This window comes from Schistocerca gregaria, chromosome X, assembly GCF_023897955.1.
Source record: "Schistocerca gregaria isolate iqSchGreg1 chromosome X, iqSchGreg1.2, whole genome shotgun sequence".
NCBI lineage: Eukaryota > Metazoa > Arthropoda > Insecta > Orthoptera > Acrididae > Schistocerca > Schistocerca gregaria.
In genome coordinates, this window is record NC_064931.1 from 805,449,235 (window position 1) to 805,464,866 (window position 15,632).

Consider the following 15,632-nt stretch of genomic DNA (forward strand, 5'->3'; position numbering starts at 1 on the left):
TGAAAGAACCAGAGGTTGTACAGAGTTTCAGGGAGAGCATAAGGGAACAATTGACAGGAATGGGGGAAAGAAATACAGTAGAAGAGGAATGGGTAGCTTTGAGGGATGAAGTAGTGAGGGCAGCAGAGGATCAAGTAGGTAAAAAAGACGAGGGCTAGTAGAAATCCTTGGGTAACAGACGAAATATTGAATTTAATTGATGAAAGGAGAAAATATAAAAATAAAATAAATGAAGCAGGCAGAAACGAATACAAAAGTCTCAAAAATGAGATCGACAGGAAGTGCAAAATGGCTAAGCAGGACAAATGTAAGGATGTAGAGGCTTATCTCACTAGGGTAAGATAGATACTGCCTACAGGAAAATTAAAGAGACCTTTGGAGATAAGAGAACCACTTGTATGAACATCAAGAGCTCAGATGGAAACCCAGTTCTAAGCAAAGAAGGGAAAGCAGAAAGGTCGAAGTAGTATATAGAGGGTCTATACAAGGCAGATGTACTTGAGGACAATATTATGGAAATGGAAGAGGATGTAGATGAAGATGAAATGGGAGATACGATACTGTGTGAAGAGTTTGACAGAGCACTGAAAGACCTGAGTCGAAACAAGGCCCCCGGAGTAGACAACATTCCATTGGAACTACTGACGGCCTTGGGAGAGCCAGTCCTGACAAAACTCTACCATCTGGTGAGCAAGATGTATGAAACAGGCGAAATACCCTCAGACTTCAAGAAGAATATAATAATTCCAATCCCGAAGAAAGCAGGTGTTGACAGATGTGAAAATTACCGAACTATCAGTTCAATAAGTCACAGCTGCAAAATACTAAGGTGAATTCTTTACAGATGAATGGAAAAATTGGTAGAAGCCGAAATCGGTGAAGGTTAGTTTGGATTCCGTAGAAATGTTGGAACACGTGAGGCAATACTGACCCTACGATTTATCTCAGAAGAAAGATTAAGCAAAGGCAAACCTACGTTTCTAGCATTTGTAGACTTATAGAAAGCTTTTGACAATGTTGACTGGAATACTCTCTTTCAAATTCTGAAGGTGGCAGGGGTAATACACAGGGAGCGAAAGGCTATTTACAATTTGCACAGAAACCAGATGGCAGTTATAAGACTCGAGGGACATGAAAGGGAAGCAGTGGTTGGGAAGGGAGTGAGACAGGGTTGTAGCCTCTCCCCAATGCTATTCAATCTGTATATTGAGCAAGCAATAAAGGAAACAAAAGAAAAGTTCAGAGTAGGTATTAAAATCCATGGAGAAGAAATAAACTTTGAGGTTCGCCAATGACATTGTAATTCTGTCAGAGACAGCAAAGGACTTGGAAGAGCAGTTGAACGGAATGGACAGTGTCTTGAAAGGAGGATATAAGATGAACATCAACAAAAGCAAAATGAGGATAATGGAATGTATTAAAATTAAGTCCGGTGATGCTGAGGGAATTAGATCAGGAAATGAGATACTTAAAGTAGTAAAGGGGTTTTGCTATTTGGGGAGCAAAATAACTGATAATGGTCGAAGTAGAGAGGATATAAAATGTAGATTGGCAATGCAAGGAAAGAGTTTCTGAAAAAGAGAAATTTGTTAACATCGAGTATAGATTCAAGTGTCAGGAAGTCTTTTCTGAAAGTATTTGTATGGAGTGTAGCCATGTATGGAAGTGAAACATGGACGATAACTAGTTTGGACAAGAAGAGAATAGAAGATTTCGAAATGTGGTGCTACAGAAGAATACTGAAGATAAGGTGGATAGATCACGTAACTAATGAGGAGGTATTGAATAGGATTGGGGAGAAGAGAAGTTTGTGGCACAACGTGACTAGAAGAAGGGATCGGTTGGTAGGACATGTTCTGAGGCATCAAGGGATCACCAATTTAGTATTGGAGGGCAGCGTGGAGGGTAAAAATCGTAGAGGGAGACCAAGAGATGAATACACTAAGCAGATTCAGAAGGATGTAGGTTGCAGTAGGTACTGGGAGATGAAGAAGCTTTCACAGGATAGAGTGGCATGCAAATCTGCATCAAACCAGTCTCAGGACTGAAGACCACAACGACAACATAGGTTCAATATAGCAATTCTTATGTTTGGTTCAAATGGCTCTGAGCACTATGGGACTCAACTGCTGTGGTCATCAGTCCGCTAGAACTTAGAACTAGTTAAACCTAACTAACCTAAGGACATCACACACATCCATGCCCAAGGCAGGATTCGAACCTGCGACCGTAGCAGTCGCACGGTTCCGGACTGCGCGCCTATAACCGCGAGACCACCGCAATTCTTGTGTTTATTGATAGACTTGAAGAGTGAGCTGTTTGTATTACTTAGTGTTCTGTGCCAAAGCTATTTCCTGTACTGTATTTCATTGTTTATGTTACTTTAGTGGACCAGGAATCAGGGTTTCTTAACCCACAGTAAAGTTCTACATTTACGGCACTGCTTCCCTAATACCACTTTTTCTATGACACTGTAATACAACAGGATTTGGTGTGCCTGCATCTCCACTTTCGCATCTGACCGTCTATGGTCTATCTCCCATTATGAACTGGATCCTCACTCTATTCGCGTTGATGTACTACAGTTCCTTCTTTTCTTGAATGTATGCAAACAATCCATAAACATGAAGGCCAGTGCCTTTATCGTCACGCCTTGGGTCTGTAGAACTGAAATGTATACTTTTGACGTGACCAAACACACTTTCTCAATGTCATGTTTTCACAACTAATTCCATTCCCATAATACAACAAGGGCAAATTCCCATTATAACTAAAGTGAAATTTTCACTCTGCAGCGGAGTGTGCGCTGATATGAAACTTCCTGGTAGATTAAAACGGTGTGCCGGACCGAGACTCGAACTCGGGACCTTTGCCTTTCGCGGGCTAGTGTTTTACCAACTGAGCTACCCAAGCACGACTCACGACCCATCCTCACAGCACTTGCCCGCGAAAGGCAAAGGTCCCGAGTTCGAGTCTCGGTCCGGCACACAGTTTTAATCTGCCAGGAAGATTCAATAATGCTTCTGTTTGCGAGTAATTATTGTATAATGCATAAATGCCATCAGTTTAAACAAATATCTTTCAATCCTGTACGAAAACTGCGTATAACTACATGTAAAGTCCACATTATCGCCTATGGTGTGTAGGTCCATGGTAACAGATTATTCTTCATAAAACTTTCGTTATAACTGATTTTCTGTGATCATCGATCACTTCAGCCGGTACCTGGATAATTGTAACTGTAGCTGAGGAGTAAGTGATACACCACATACGAGTACAATTTGTGTGTGCATTGTACGACCACCTTCAGCGCCTGTACCAATCTCTACAGTGCCGGCGTCACCAGGTTACTGCTCGTTTCATTAATTTGCAAAAGTCACATATAATCAGAATTGTCTGATTTGTAAGACGCATTTAGACAAACTGCAAATTGCGTAGTCAAATTTTAGCACGAGGAGCTGATCAGGGGCAACTCCCTTTCCGTTACGTAGTAAGTTTCTAACGATGTCACCTACCTGTTTACAATTGTATATTCAGCAAACTGCCTCGTAAGGCCACAAGCGTGATCCGCCAGGTATTTTATGTATAGCAGCGGCCCTATCACGCTATATTCAAGTTTGTGGTTTGCTACGTTTGGATTTTGTGGATGTCTCTTAAAGAAGAAAAACATAATTAATTGTGAACTCAGTACAATCATATATTCTTTCGCGCAGTCCGTAAGCATGTCTTTTGTTTACTAAATAACTCTGAGGAACCGTGAGGAAAGACGTTATAAAGCAGAGCTCCGCTATGTACTAGCTTCCGGATCTCAGGGCTTATCAGAGAAAGGGGGATTTCATACGATCGATGCTTGCGGAAACCATTTTGATTCCTGCATAAGAATTCTTCAAGTCCCTAAAAGAGTCATCATATCTGACCACACAATATGTGTTCCATAATTCTGCAAGAAACTGATGTCAGTCAGATAGGTTTCTGGTTCTTCAGGCCCGTCTAGGGAACCATTCTTGCCAATTGGAATGATGTGGTAATTCCGTTGCTCCAGCACTCCGTGGCAGATGGATGCTTCTCGTATTCAGTATACAATATAACGGGTACCCCATTCGATCCTGTGGCCTTTATTATTTTGAGTGAATAAGGCAGCTTTTCATTAACGCACACAATTATTTCTACAAAATACGTTTACTTTCAGTTTGTCTTTCAATGTTTTATGATCTCAAGATTACCAATTTCAGGAAATTTCGTCACCTTCATGTCTTATTCGTAGTTACTCAGTAACCCATTTTATAGAAATACTAACAATTTCACTGTACACATGGCATACTAAGTTTGACATTAGATAAATTGTTCTAAGCTGTCTGAGAACTTTCATGATACTGTATTTCATAAAGTAAAATCTAGTAATAACTAATTCCCAAAATGTATTGAGATAGCTATCTATGACAGCTTTTACCCCGTTTTGAAAGTAGCTGAAGGAAAATGGCAGGTATACATTTGGATTTAGCCAAACTATTCGACTTGGCAAAGTATGATATTCTAAAGATATCTAAATGATATGGCCTTATTGGCCTATTAAATAAAAGGATTCGTTCGCTTCCAAGCAACTCCAAGTAAAAAGTAAGTATAAGGCACGTGGAGGAAAACTCACAAATCTTACAGAATATTTATGAGGAGAGTGCACAAACCTATAGGGTTCCTCAGTAGTCAGTACTAGGATGCCTACTTCTCCGTATTTATTTCAATAATCTAAACTTTTATATTGACTCACATCAAACAATTCTGTTTCTTCATGACACAATATTATTAGTAAAAGCAGTAAAAACTAAAAATTTCCAACACGTAGTATATTCTACTGTAGGGCAACTCAGCAAATGGTCAGCGAATAATCAGCTCCTTATCAAAGATTGCAAAAATATAGGTGTTAAATTGCACAGCTACCAACTTACATTTTATCTAAATGTCACCATGTATGACCAACCAATTGTAAATGAAACAACCATACAGTTTCTTCATATTTACTAACCTAACAGAGAACAGGTTATTTTAAGGATCCTAAAAAAATGCACGAATGAACAGACACTAATTGGGGGTCACAGATTTCTGCAATACAGCTTCATATTCTGGGAAAACTCTTCAGCAGCTTATAGGACTTTCAGACTCATAAAAGGAGACATTAGCATTATTGCAGGAAACTTAGTTAGACAGCTATGTGAACTATTTAAAACATTAAAAATGCTGCCATTACCATGCAGCTATATTACTGGCTCACATACGTATTTTAAAAAGGAGTACAATGATATCAGATTGAGGAAAAATGAACTAATATACACTCAGGATACTAACTTAAAATGAAACTTGCATCTTTTCCCTGCCACTACAAGTATGTGTCAGAAAACTATATTCCATAAGGAACAATATAGTTCAACAAATTACACGAAATAAAAACAACATATTTTCAAAGGATATTTCCACCATTTGACAAGAGTTAACAACAATGCATTTGAAAGATCCAGTAGAGAATATTTTTCTTTCCAGACTACATTTAGGTCAAACATCTAACTTTATATTTAAAATTTTAATGTATATTATCAAATGAGCTAAACAAAAAAATATCCTGGAGATAAAAGAGGTGTGAGTTTCTAAATAAATTAACAAAATCTTCTCGATGTAAATTACTGTACTGATCTACATATTTTAAGTAATTCACTTTAATGAAGAAAGTGAGACATTTTTATATAAGGAAGATGCCAAATTCGCTGAAACTAATTCTCAATATTATGGTTTTTTCAGAGTAACAAACACGTCAGCATTCAGAAAGAACTTCTCACATACCTTCAGCTCATCAAGTTCTGGGTATGAAGAATGGGGAAACTTGAACAGTGTTTCTTCATTATTTATCCAAGCAATCTGATTGTCAAACTTCTTTAACTGACGCAGGAGTTTGCGAAGGTCCTGAAACAACATTATTTGCAAACCAAAGGTTTCTTCACTAAATTCGTAACTTATACAGAGTGTATATTCAATACAGTCCATGAAGAGAAGTGGACGACTACTATGTAATTACTGTAATTCTAGATGTACATAAAGCTGTAAATTCCATTGATGAAGCAACTGTCTTTATAAATTGACTTACGACAACACCAACAAGATAAGATGTATTTACAGACGTGAAGGAAATTCGCTAAACTGTTTGAATATTAGTAGCTATAGTACAAGAAATACAAATTATATTCATTCTATGATATGCAGAACATTCTAAACAGCTGTGTTGTTGTGGTCTTCAGCGCAAAGACTGATTTCATGCAGCTCTCCATGCTATTCTATCCTGTGCAAATCTCTTTATCTCCGAGTAACTACTGCACCTTCATCCCTCTGAAACTGCTTGCTGTATTCATCTCTTGGTCTCCCTCTACAATTTTTACCACCCACACATCCGTTTAGTACTAAATTTGTCAACTCTTGATGTCTCAAAATGTGTCCTGCGAACGGATCACTTCTTCTACTCCGGTTGAGCCACAAACTTCTTTTCTCCCCAATTCTATTCAGTACCTCTTTATTACTTACGTGAACTACCTGCTTATTCTTCAGCATTCTTCTGAAACACCAAATTTGAAACGCTTCTATTCTCTTCTCGTCTCTTCTAAACTGTCATCCATGTTTCACTTCCATACATGGCTACACTCCATACAAATACTTTCATAAATGATTTATTGACATTTAAATCTATACTCGATGTTAACAAAATTCTCTTCTTCAGGAACGCTTCTCTTGCAATTTCGAGTCTACATTTTATATCTTCTCTACTTCGTTCATCATCATTTATTTTACTGCCCAAATAGCAAACATCGTGTACTACTTTAAGTACCTCGTTTCCCAATGTAAGGCTCTCAGCACTACTTGACTTAATTCAATCACATTCCATTATCCTCGTTTTGATCTTTTAGAAGTTCATCTGTCTCTGGAATAATTACAATATCATTGGCAAACCTACAATTTTTATTTCTTCTTTTTGCTCCAAATTTTTCATTGATTTCCTTTACTGCTTGCTCAATGTAAAGATAGAATAACATCGGTGATAGGCTACAACCCTGTCTCACTCCCCCTTTCTCAACCACTGCCTCCCCTTCATGTCCCTCGTCTCTTATAACTGCCGACTCGGTTTTGTACAAGTTGTAATTGGCCTTTCTCTCCTTGTGTAACCCTGCTACGCTCAGAATTTCAAAGACAGTATTCCAGCCAAAATTCTCGAAAGCTTTCTCTAAGTCTGCAAGTGCTATAAACGTAGGTTGCCTTTCTTTAACCTCTCTTCTATGAGAAGTCGTAGGGTCAGTATTGCTTCGCGTGTTCCTACATTACTCCCGAATCCAATCTGAATTTCTCCGACGTCGCCTCCCACCACTTTTTCCATTCCTCTGTAAGGAATTCGTGTTAATATTTTGTAACCATAACTTATTAAATTAATAGTTCGCTAATATCGACACCTGTCAGCACTTCCTTTCTTTGGAACTAGGATTATTATGTTCTTTTTGAAACCTGAGGGTATTTCACCTGTTTCGTACATCCTGCTAACCAGATGGAAGAGCTCTGTCGTGGCTTGCTGTCCCACGGATATCAGTATTTCTAGCGGAATTTCGTTTACTCCTGGGCCTCGTTTTGGCTTAGGTCTTTTACTGCTCTGTCAAATTCCTATCGCAGTATCGTATCTCCCACCTCATGTTAATCTACATCCTTTTCCATTTCTTTAATAGTGCCCTCAAGTACATCTCCCTTTTATAGACCCTCTATGCAGTCTTTCACCATTCAGCTTTCCCTTCTTCGCTTTGGACTGGTTTTGCATCTGAGTTCTTGATATTCGTACGGATCGTTCTCTTTTCTCCAAAGGTTTCTTTAATTTTCCTGTAGGCTGTGCATCCTTCCCCTAGTGATATATACTTCTAAATCCTTACATTTGTCCTCTAACCATCCCTGTTTAGCCATTTTGCACTTCCTGTCAGTCTCGTTTTTTAGACGTTTGTATTTTGATATATTTCCTTTCATCAATTAGACTGAATATCTCTTATGTTACCCGAGAATTTCTGTTAGGCTTCGACTTTTTTTCCGATTTGATCCTATGCGGATCTCTCAAAGGTATCCGTTATTTTTCTACTGTATACCTTTCCCCTATTCTTGTTAATCGTTCCTTAATGCTCTGTCGGAAACTCTCAATGATCTCTGGTTCTTTCAATTTATCCAGGTCCATCTCTTTAATTTCCTGTCTTTCTGCGATTTCTTCAGTTTTAGCCTGCAGTTCATAACCAATAAATTGTGGTCAGATTGCACATGTGCCCATGGAAATGCCTTACAATTCAAAATTTGTTTCCAAAGTCTTTGTCTTACAAAAGTATAATTAATTTGAAATCTTCCAGTGTTCCAGGTCTCTTTTACGTGTAGAACCTTCTTTCATGGTTATTAAACCAAATTTAGCGACGATTAAATCAAGCTCTGTGCAAAATTCAACCAGGCGGCTTCCTCTTTCATCCTTTACCCCAATTCATATTCACTTTATATTTTTCCTTCTCTTCCTTTTCCTACTACTGAATTCCATTGCCCATCACTACTAAATTTTAGTCTCGTTTAACTATACGAATAAGTCCTTTATATCGTCATACATGTTTTCAATCTCTTCATCATCTGCGGAGTAATTTGGCATACAAACTTGTACTATTGTGGTGGGTGTGGGGTTCGTGTCTATCTTGGCTACAACAATGTGTTCACTATGCTGCTCGTAGTAGCTTTTCTACACCTGCATTACCCATGTTTAATCTTGTATTTATCATCCTGTATTCACATGACTAGAAATCGTGTCCCTCCTGCCACCGAATTTCACTAACTCCCACTATATCTAACTTCAAAAGTTTTATAGTCTACCTGTCCGATTAAGGAATCTGGCATTCGGTGCTCCGATCTGTAGAACGCCAGTTTTGGTTCTCCTGATAAAGACATCCTACTGAGCAGTCCCCGCTTGGAGTTCCGAATGGAGGACTATTTTATCCCCGGAGTATTTTACCTAAGAGGATGCCACCATCATTTAACCATACACTAGAGCTGCATGCACTCGGTAGATATTACGCCTTTAGTTTTGCTTTCAGTCCTTCGCAGTACCAGCACAGCAGGACTGTTTTGGTTCATGTTACAAGGCCATATTAGTCGATCATCCATACTATTGCCTACGCAGCTATTGAACAGGCTGTTGTCCCTCTTCAGGAACCAATCGTTTGTCCGGCCTCTCAACGGATACCCCTCCATTGTGGTTGCACATACGTTATGGCTATCTGTATCGCTGAGGCATGGAAGCCTCCACACCAACGGCAAGGTCCCTGGTTTACAGGGTAGTTCCAAACAGCTAGGAGTATTATATATTATACACAACAAAATGAAGAAATCGTCGCATAGCAGTGCAAAATCTGATGTCAGTGGTCTTCCGTTACCGGTAAATATAGAGAAAGGTGTCAATCAAGTAATATAACCTCGTTCTCTCACAGTGTCTACCATAAAAGTATAGTAAAATATCAACAATATGGAACAAAAAGTAACAACGTAAAATAGGTGCAGGAAATATTTTAAAACAACGGAAGAACCACGAGTAGAAAAGAATAAAAAGTGTTTTTAGTAATAAGTAAAGGATTCGAACTATTAATGACCATAACGAACAAAATTGTGAGAGAAAAACCATATTGCTGCATCGACCACTGAAGATGCTTTGAAATAAAACGAGACGTGTCTGGGTCTTAATAAGACGTTGCTGTAGACGACAATTAACTTTTAGAACTTGTATCTGTGCAACTGCGGAAAAAAGAGACCGAAATACAAGGCAGAGAACAAATCACACAAGGAGAAAATGGGCACACCAGCGATAAATGTTTTTAGATGACAGACAAGGTAAAAATTCGCATTTTGTCCTCGTTCTGTTTGTAACCAGTTATTACCCGCACATCTCGATCCTCTCTAGAGACTTCACCTACTCAAACGTTATACTTTGTTTGTGCAACAAGAAAGTTTGCCTTCTCTGCATTATAATGAATTGCAGTGAATATGGTGATGTCAATGTCCCAACAACAGTTTTACGAAGTGTTATTGAGAAACTTTTGAGGACAGGCATTTGTGACAGACTGCATAACAATTTTACTTCCACCAACGTACATTTCGCATAAGGACCGCGAAAACAAGACACTATAAGCTAGAGCTCTTATGGAGTCGTAAACAGTCGTTTTTTCTTCCCTCCATTTCGGAGTGGAACAGAAACGGAAATGTCTAGCAGTGAGACATGTTATCTTCCGCCATGAGCCATATATGTTGGCTTACGGAATAAGTATGTAGATGCACATGTAGAAACGTAAAGGTAATTTCCAGTGAACCCCAAGGAAGTTTTATTGGTCCGCTGGTGCTCGCATTTGGAATGTATGTTAATGATCTACATAAGCAAATAGCTCACTGAGGCACATCAAGAGGGTATCAAGTTGTATATCTAAAGTTTTGTCTGCTTTTACAGATTATTTCTTCAGTCAGTCTCGCTAGGATGGGTAGGATGTGTGCATGCTGTGTGCAGACGCTGAAGGAGCTGAACACAGTTTGCGAACAGCTCTATACGCTTTTGGCTATGGTAAGTCACCTTCAGGCTGCTTCCTCGAGGTGTGGTGGTGACGGACAATGTGACGCTTGACATGGGACACTTCAGGTGCCGCTTGTTTCGCCGTGGGCGGAATGTACTGCTGTGGCGCCTCTTAGTGTACTTGTAGCAGTAGATCCGCCCTCACAGCAGAGTTAGTGGCCGGTGGTAATGCTTCCGCGTCGCTCGAGGCGGAGGATCTATGTGGGGACTCGTCGTCTGGCCTCGTCCATTCACCCTGTGACTTGACAGCTGCCTGCTCTTTCGGCAGGGTCCGAGCAGACATAAGGAGATCGGCTTACTAGTAATCGGGAGCTCAACGTTAGAGGCTTTATGGAGCCCCTTAGGCAGGTAGTGTTCAGGGCTAGAAAGAAAGCCAATGGGCACTCTTTATGTTGGCCATGAGGCCTCATCCGAGATGTGGAGGCGGCCTTGCTTGCGGCTATCGAGTTTGCAGGGTACAGTCGTCTGCAAGTTGTGTCTCAAACTGGCATCAACGGCGTCCGTCGCATGGGTTCTGAAGCTATCCTCAGTTCATACAAGAGACTGGCGGAGGTGGTGAAGACTGCTGGCCTCGCGTGCGGACTGCAAGCAGAACTCGCAATTTGCTGTATTGTTCCCAGAGTTGATTGGGGTCCATTGGTTTGGGGTCGAGTGGAGGGTATCAAACAATTGCCGCCCGTTGTGGCCGAGCGGTTCTAGGCGCTTAAATCTGGAACCGCGCTACCGTTACGGTCGCAGGTTCGAATCCTGTCTCAGGCATGGATGTGTGTGATGTCCTTAAGTTAGTTAGGTTTAAGTAGTTCTAAGTTCGAGGGGACTGATGACCTCAGATGTTAAGTCCCATAGTGCTTGGAGAGCCATAATTTTGAAACAATTGCTGCATTGTTCTCAGAGTTGACTGGGGTCCACTGGTTTGGTGCCGAGTGGAGGGTCTGAAACAAAGAGTTCGTCAACACTGTGACAGTCTTGGCTGCAGATTTCTAGACCTGGGTTATCGATGGGCGATTTTTAGGATTCCCCTTGGTAGGTCAAGCGTGCACTACACAAAGGAAGCAGCTACTCCGGTAGCATTTGTGGAATGCTTATGAGTTTTTTTTAGGCTAGGCTCATGAACAACCGCCAGTCAACATGCAGCATATACGGGACGCTAGTTCGACCTGTTTTTGAGTATTGCTCAAGTTCTGGGATGTGTGCCAGGTAAGATTAAAGGAAGACATCGAAACTCTTCAGAGGCGAGCTGCGAGGTTCGTTAGTAGTATGTTCGAGCAACATGTAAGTGTTGCGGAGATGCTTTTGGAAATCAATGGGAATCCTGGAAGGCGACGTCCCTTTCAAGGAACATTACTGAGAAAATTTAGAGAACCCGTATTTGAAGCTGACTGCAGAACGATTCTGTTGCCTCCAACACACATTGCGCGTAAGGTCTACGAAGATAAGATATGAGAAATTATGGTTCATACGGAGGCATATAGACAGTCGTTTCCCTCTCTTTCTATTTGCTAGTGGAACAGGAAAGGAAATGACTAGTGGTGGTACGGGGTACTATCCACCATGAACCCTAAAGTATAGATTGTGGAGTATAGGAACAGACGTGGATGTAGGTCTACTAGATAACGTTGGACGCTCTGTGGGGCTATAGGCTGCTGTCTACATGAAGGTTGCATCGTCAGAGGACTGTGGTGAAATACAGGAAGACCTACACGCGATCGACGATTGGTGCAGGAACTGACAGTTGACCCAGAACGTGAATAAATATAATGTAGTGGGCATAAGTAGCCCAAAAAATCCTCTACTTTTAGGTTCCACTAATGTCGGCAAATCATTGCCAACATCACCTACCATAAAATATCTAAGAGTAACCATCCAGAGCGATCTAAAATAGATAGACCACATGAAACAGATAATAGGAAAAGTAGGTGCTAGGCTGAGATTCATTGAGACAATTCTGAGGATATTGATTTTATCCACGGCAGAGGTGACATACATACCAATGATTCGAATGATTCTTGAACACTGTTTACCAATCTTGGAACTTCACATAGTAGGATTAATAAAGGACGTAGAGAAGACCCAACGAAGAGCTATGCGCTTCGTCGCAGGATCTCTTACTGGGCACAAGAATATTACGAAGATGCTTAACGAACTCCAGTAGCAGACAATACAAGAGAGGTTTTGTTTATCACGTAGCGGCTTAATGTCGAGCGTATTTTCCGTGAAGAGGTGAGGAACATACACTCCTGGAAATTGAAATAAGAACACCGTGAATTCATTGTCCCAGGAAGGGGAAACTTTATTGACACATTCCTGGGGTCAGATACATCACATGATCACACTGACAGAACCACAGGCACATAGACACAGGCAACAGAGCATGCACAATGTCGGCACTAGTACAGTGTATATCCACCTTTCGCAGCAATGCAGGCTGCTATTCTCCCATGGAGACGATCGTAGAGATGCTGGATGTAGTCCTGTGGAACGGCTTGCCATGCCATTTCACCTGGTGCCTCAGTTGGACCAGCGTTCGTGCTGGACGTGCAGACCGCGTGAGACGACGCTTCATCCAGTCCCAAACATGCTCAATGGGGGACAGATCCGGAGATATTGCTGGCCAGGGCAGTTGACTTACACCTTCTAGAGCACGTTGGGTGGCACGGGATACATGCGGACGTGCATTGTCCTGTTGGAACAGCAAGTTCCCTTGCCGGTCTAGGAATGGTAGAACGATGGGTTCGATGACGGTTTGGATGTACCGTGCACTATTCAGTGTCCCCTCGACGATCACCAGAGGTGTACGGCCAGTGTAGGAGATCGCTCCCCACACCATGATGCTGGGTGTTGGCCCTGTGTGCCTCGGTCGTATGCAGTCCTGATTGTGGCGCTCACCTGCACGGCGCCAAACACGCATACGACCATCTTTGGCACCAAGGCAGAAGCGACTCTCATCGCTGAGGACGACACGTCTCCATTCGTCCCTCCATTCACGCCTGTCGCGACACCACTGGAGGCGGGCTGCACGATGTTGGGGCGTGAGCGGAAGACGGCCTAACGGTGTGCGGGACCGTAGCCCAGCTTCATGGAGACGGCTGCGAATGGTCCTCGCCGATACCCCAGGAGCAACAGTGTCCCTAATTTGCTGGGAAGTGGCGGTGCGGTCCCCTACGGCACTGCGTAGGATCCTACGGTCTTGGCGTGCATCCGTGCGTCGCTGCGGTCCAGTCCCAGGTCGACGGGCACGTGCACCTTCCGCCGACCACTGGCGACAACACCGATGTACTGTGGAGATCTCACGCCCCACGTGTTGAGCAATATGGCGGTACGTCCACCCGGCCTCCCGCATGCCCACTATACGCCCTCCCTTAAAGTCCGTCAACTGCACATACGATTCACGTCCACGCTGTCGCGGCATGCTACCAGTGTTAAAGACTGCGATGGAGCTCCGTATGCCACGGCAAACTGGCTGACACTGACGGCGGCGGTGCACAAATGCTCCGCAGCTAGCGCCATTCGACGGCCAACACCGCGGTTCCTGGTGTGTCCGCTGTGCCGTGCGTGTGATCATTGCTTGTACAGCCATCTCACAGTGTCCGGAGCAAGTATGGTGGGTCTTACACACCGGTGTCAATGTGTTCTTTTTTATCGACGAGGACCATTCGCAACCGTCTCCATGAAGCTGGGCTACGGTCCCGCACACCGTTAGGCCGTCTTCCGCTCACGCCCCAACATCGTGCAGCCCGCCTCCAGTGGTGTCGCGACAGGCGTGAATGGAGGGACGAATAGAGACGTGTCGTCTTCAGCGATGAGAGTCGCTTCTGCCTTGGTGCCAATGATGGTCGTATGCATGTTTGGCGCCGTGCAGGTAAGCACCACAATCAGGACTGCATACGACCGAGGCGCACAGGGCCAACACCCGGCATCATGGTGTGGGGAACGATCTCCTACACTGGCCGTACACCTCTGGTGATCGTCGAGGGGACACTGAATAGTGCATGGTACATCCAAACCGTCATCGAACCCATCGTTCTAGACCGGCAAGGGAACTTGCTGTTCCAACAGGACAACGCACGTCCGCATGTATCTCGTGCTACCCAACGTGCTCTAGAAGGTGTAAGTCAACTACCCTGGCCAGCAAGATCTCCGGATCTGTCCCCCATTGAGCATGTTTGGGACTGGATGAAGCGTCGTCTCACGCGGTCTGCACGTCCAGCATGAACGCTGGTCCAACTGAGGCGCCAGGTGGAAATGGCATGGCAAGCCGTTCCACAGGACTACATCCAGCATCTCTACGATCGTCTCCATGGGAGAATAGCAGTCTGCATTGCTGCGAGAGGTGGATATACACTGTACTAGTGCCGACATTGTGCATGCTCTGTTGCCTGTGCCTATGTACCTGTGGTTCTGTCAGTGTGATCATGTGATGTATCTGACCCCAGGAATGTGTCAATAAAGTTTCCCCTTCCTGGGACAATGAATTCACGGTGTTCTTATTTCAATTTCCAGGAGTGTAGATATTGACCAAGAAGATTAATTGCAGGATCGACGATCAACAGCCGCACTGGAACTTACATCAAGATGCTCCGCATCCTGAACAAATAATTATTCACTTCCGTTCTAAAATCCAGCTTTTAATACGTATAGTATTTCAGAGTCGTAAATTAAAAGAAAATCAGAAAGCTCAGTTTAAAATTATTTGCTTAGTGTTCTACATCTGCATCTACATGTACATGTTTACTCTGCAATTCACACTTAAGTGCCTGGAAGAGGCTTCGTCGAACCATTTTCATATTACTTCTCTACCATTCCACCCTCGAATTTCGCGTGGGATAATGGAACACCTAAATCTCTCCGTCGACGACTTGGGACCATGGCTTCGCGGGGTCTGCGTCACAGTCGAACCCTACCATCAGCTCTTATCAACTGAAATCGGCACTCGTCTGACCAAGCCACAGTTTTCCAGTCGAGTAGGGTCCAACCAATTACCTCACGG

General features: G+C 42.7%; 1 protein-coding gene across 1 annotated transcript in view; it reads right to left on the minus strand.

Annotated features, from left to right (window-relative positions):
• LOC126298331 (dynein axonemal heavy chain 7-like) overlaps positions 1–15,632 on the minus strand; it is a 1,150,327-nt gene that overhangs the window by 1,036,019 nt on the left and 98,676 nt on the right. The window contains exon 4 of the mRNA XM_049989626.1: positions 5,830–5,949. Within this exon, the coding sequence (XP_049845583.1) occupies positions 5,830–5,949 (120 nt within the window). The remainder of the gene's footprint in view (positions 1–5,829; positions 5,950–15,632) is intronic.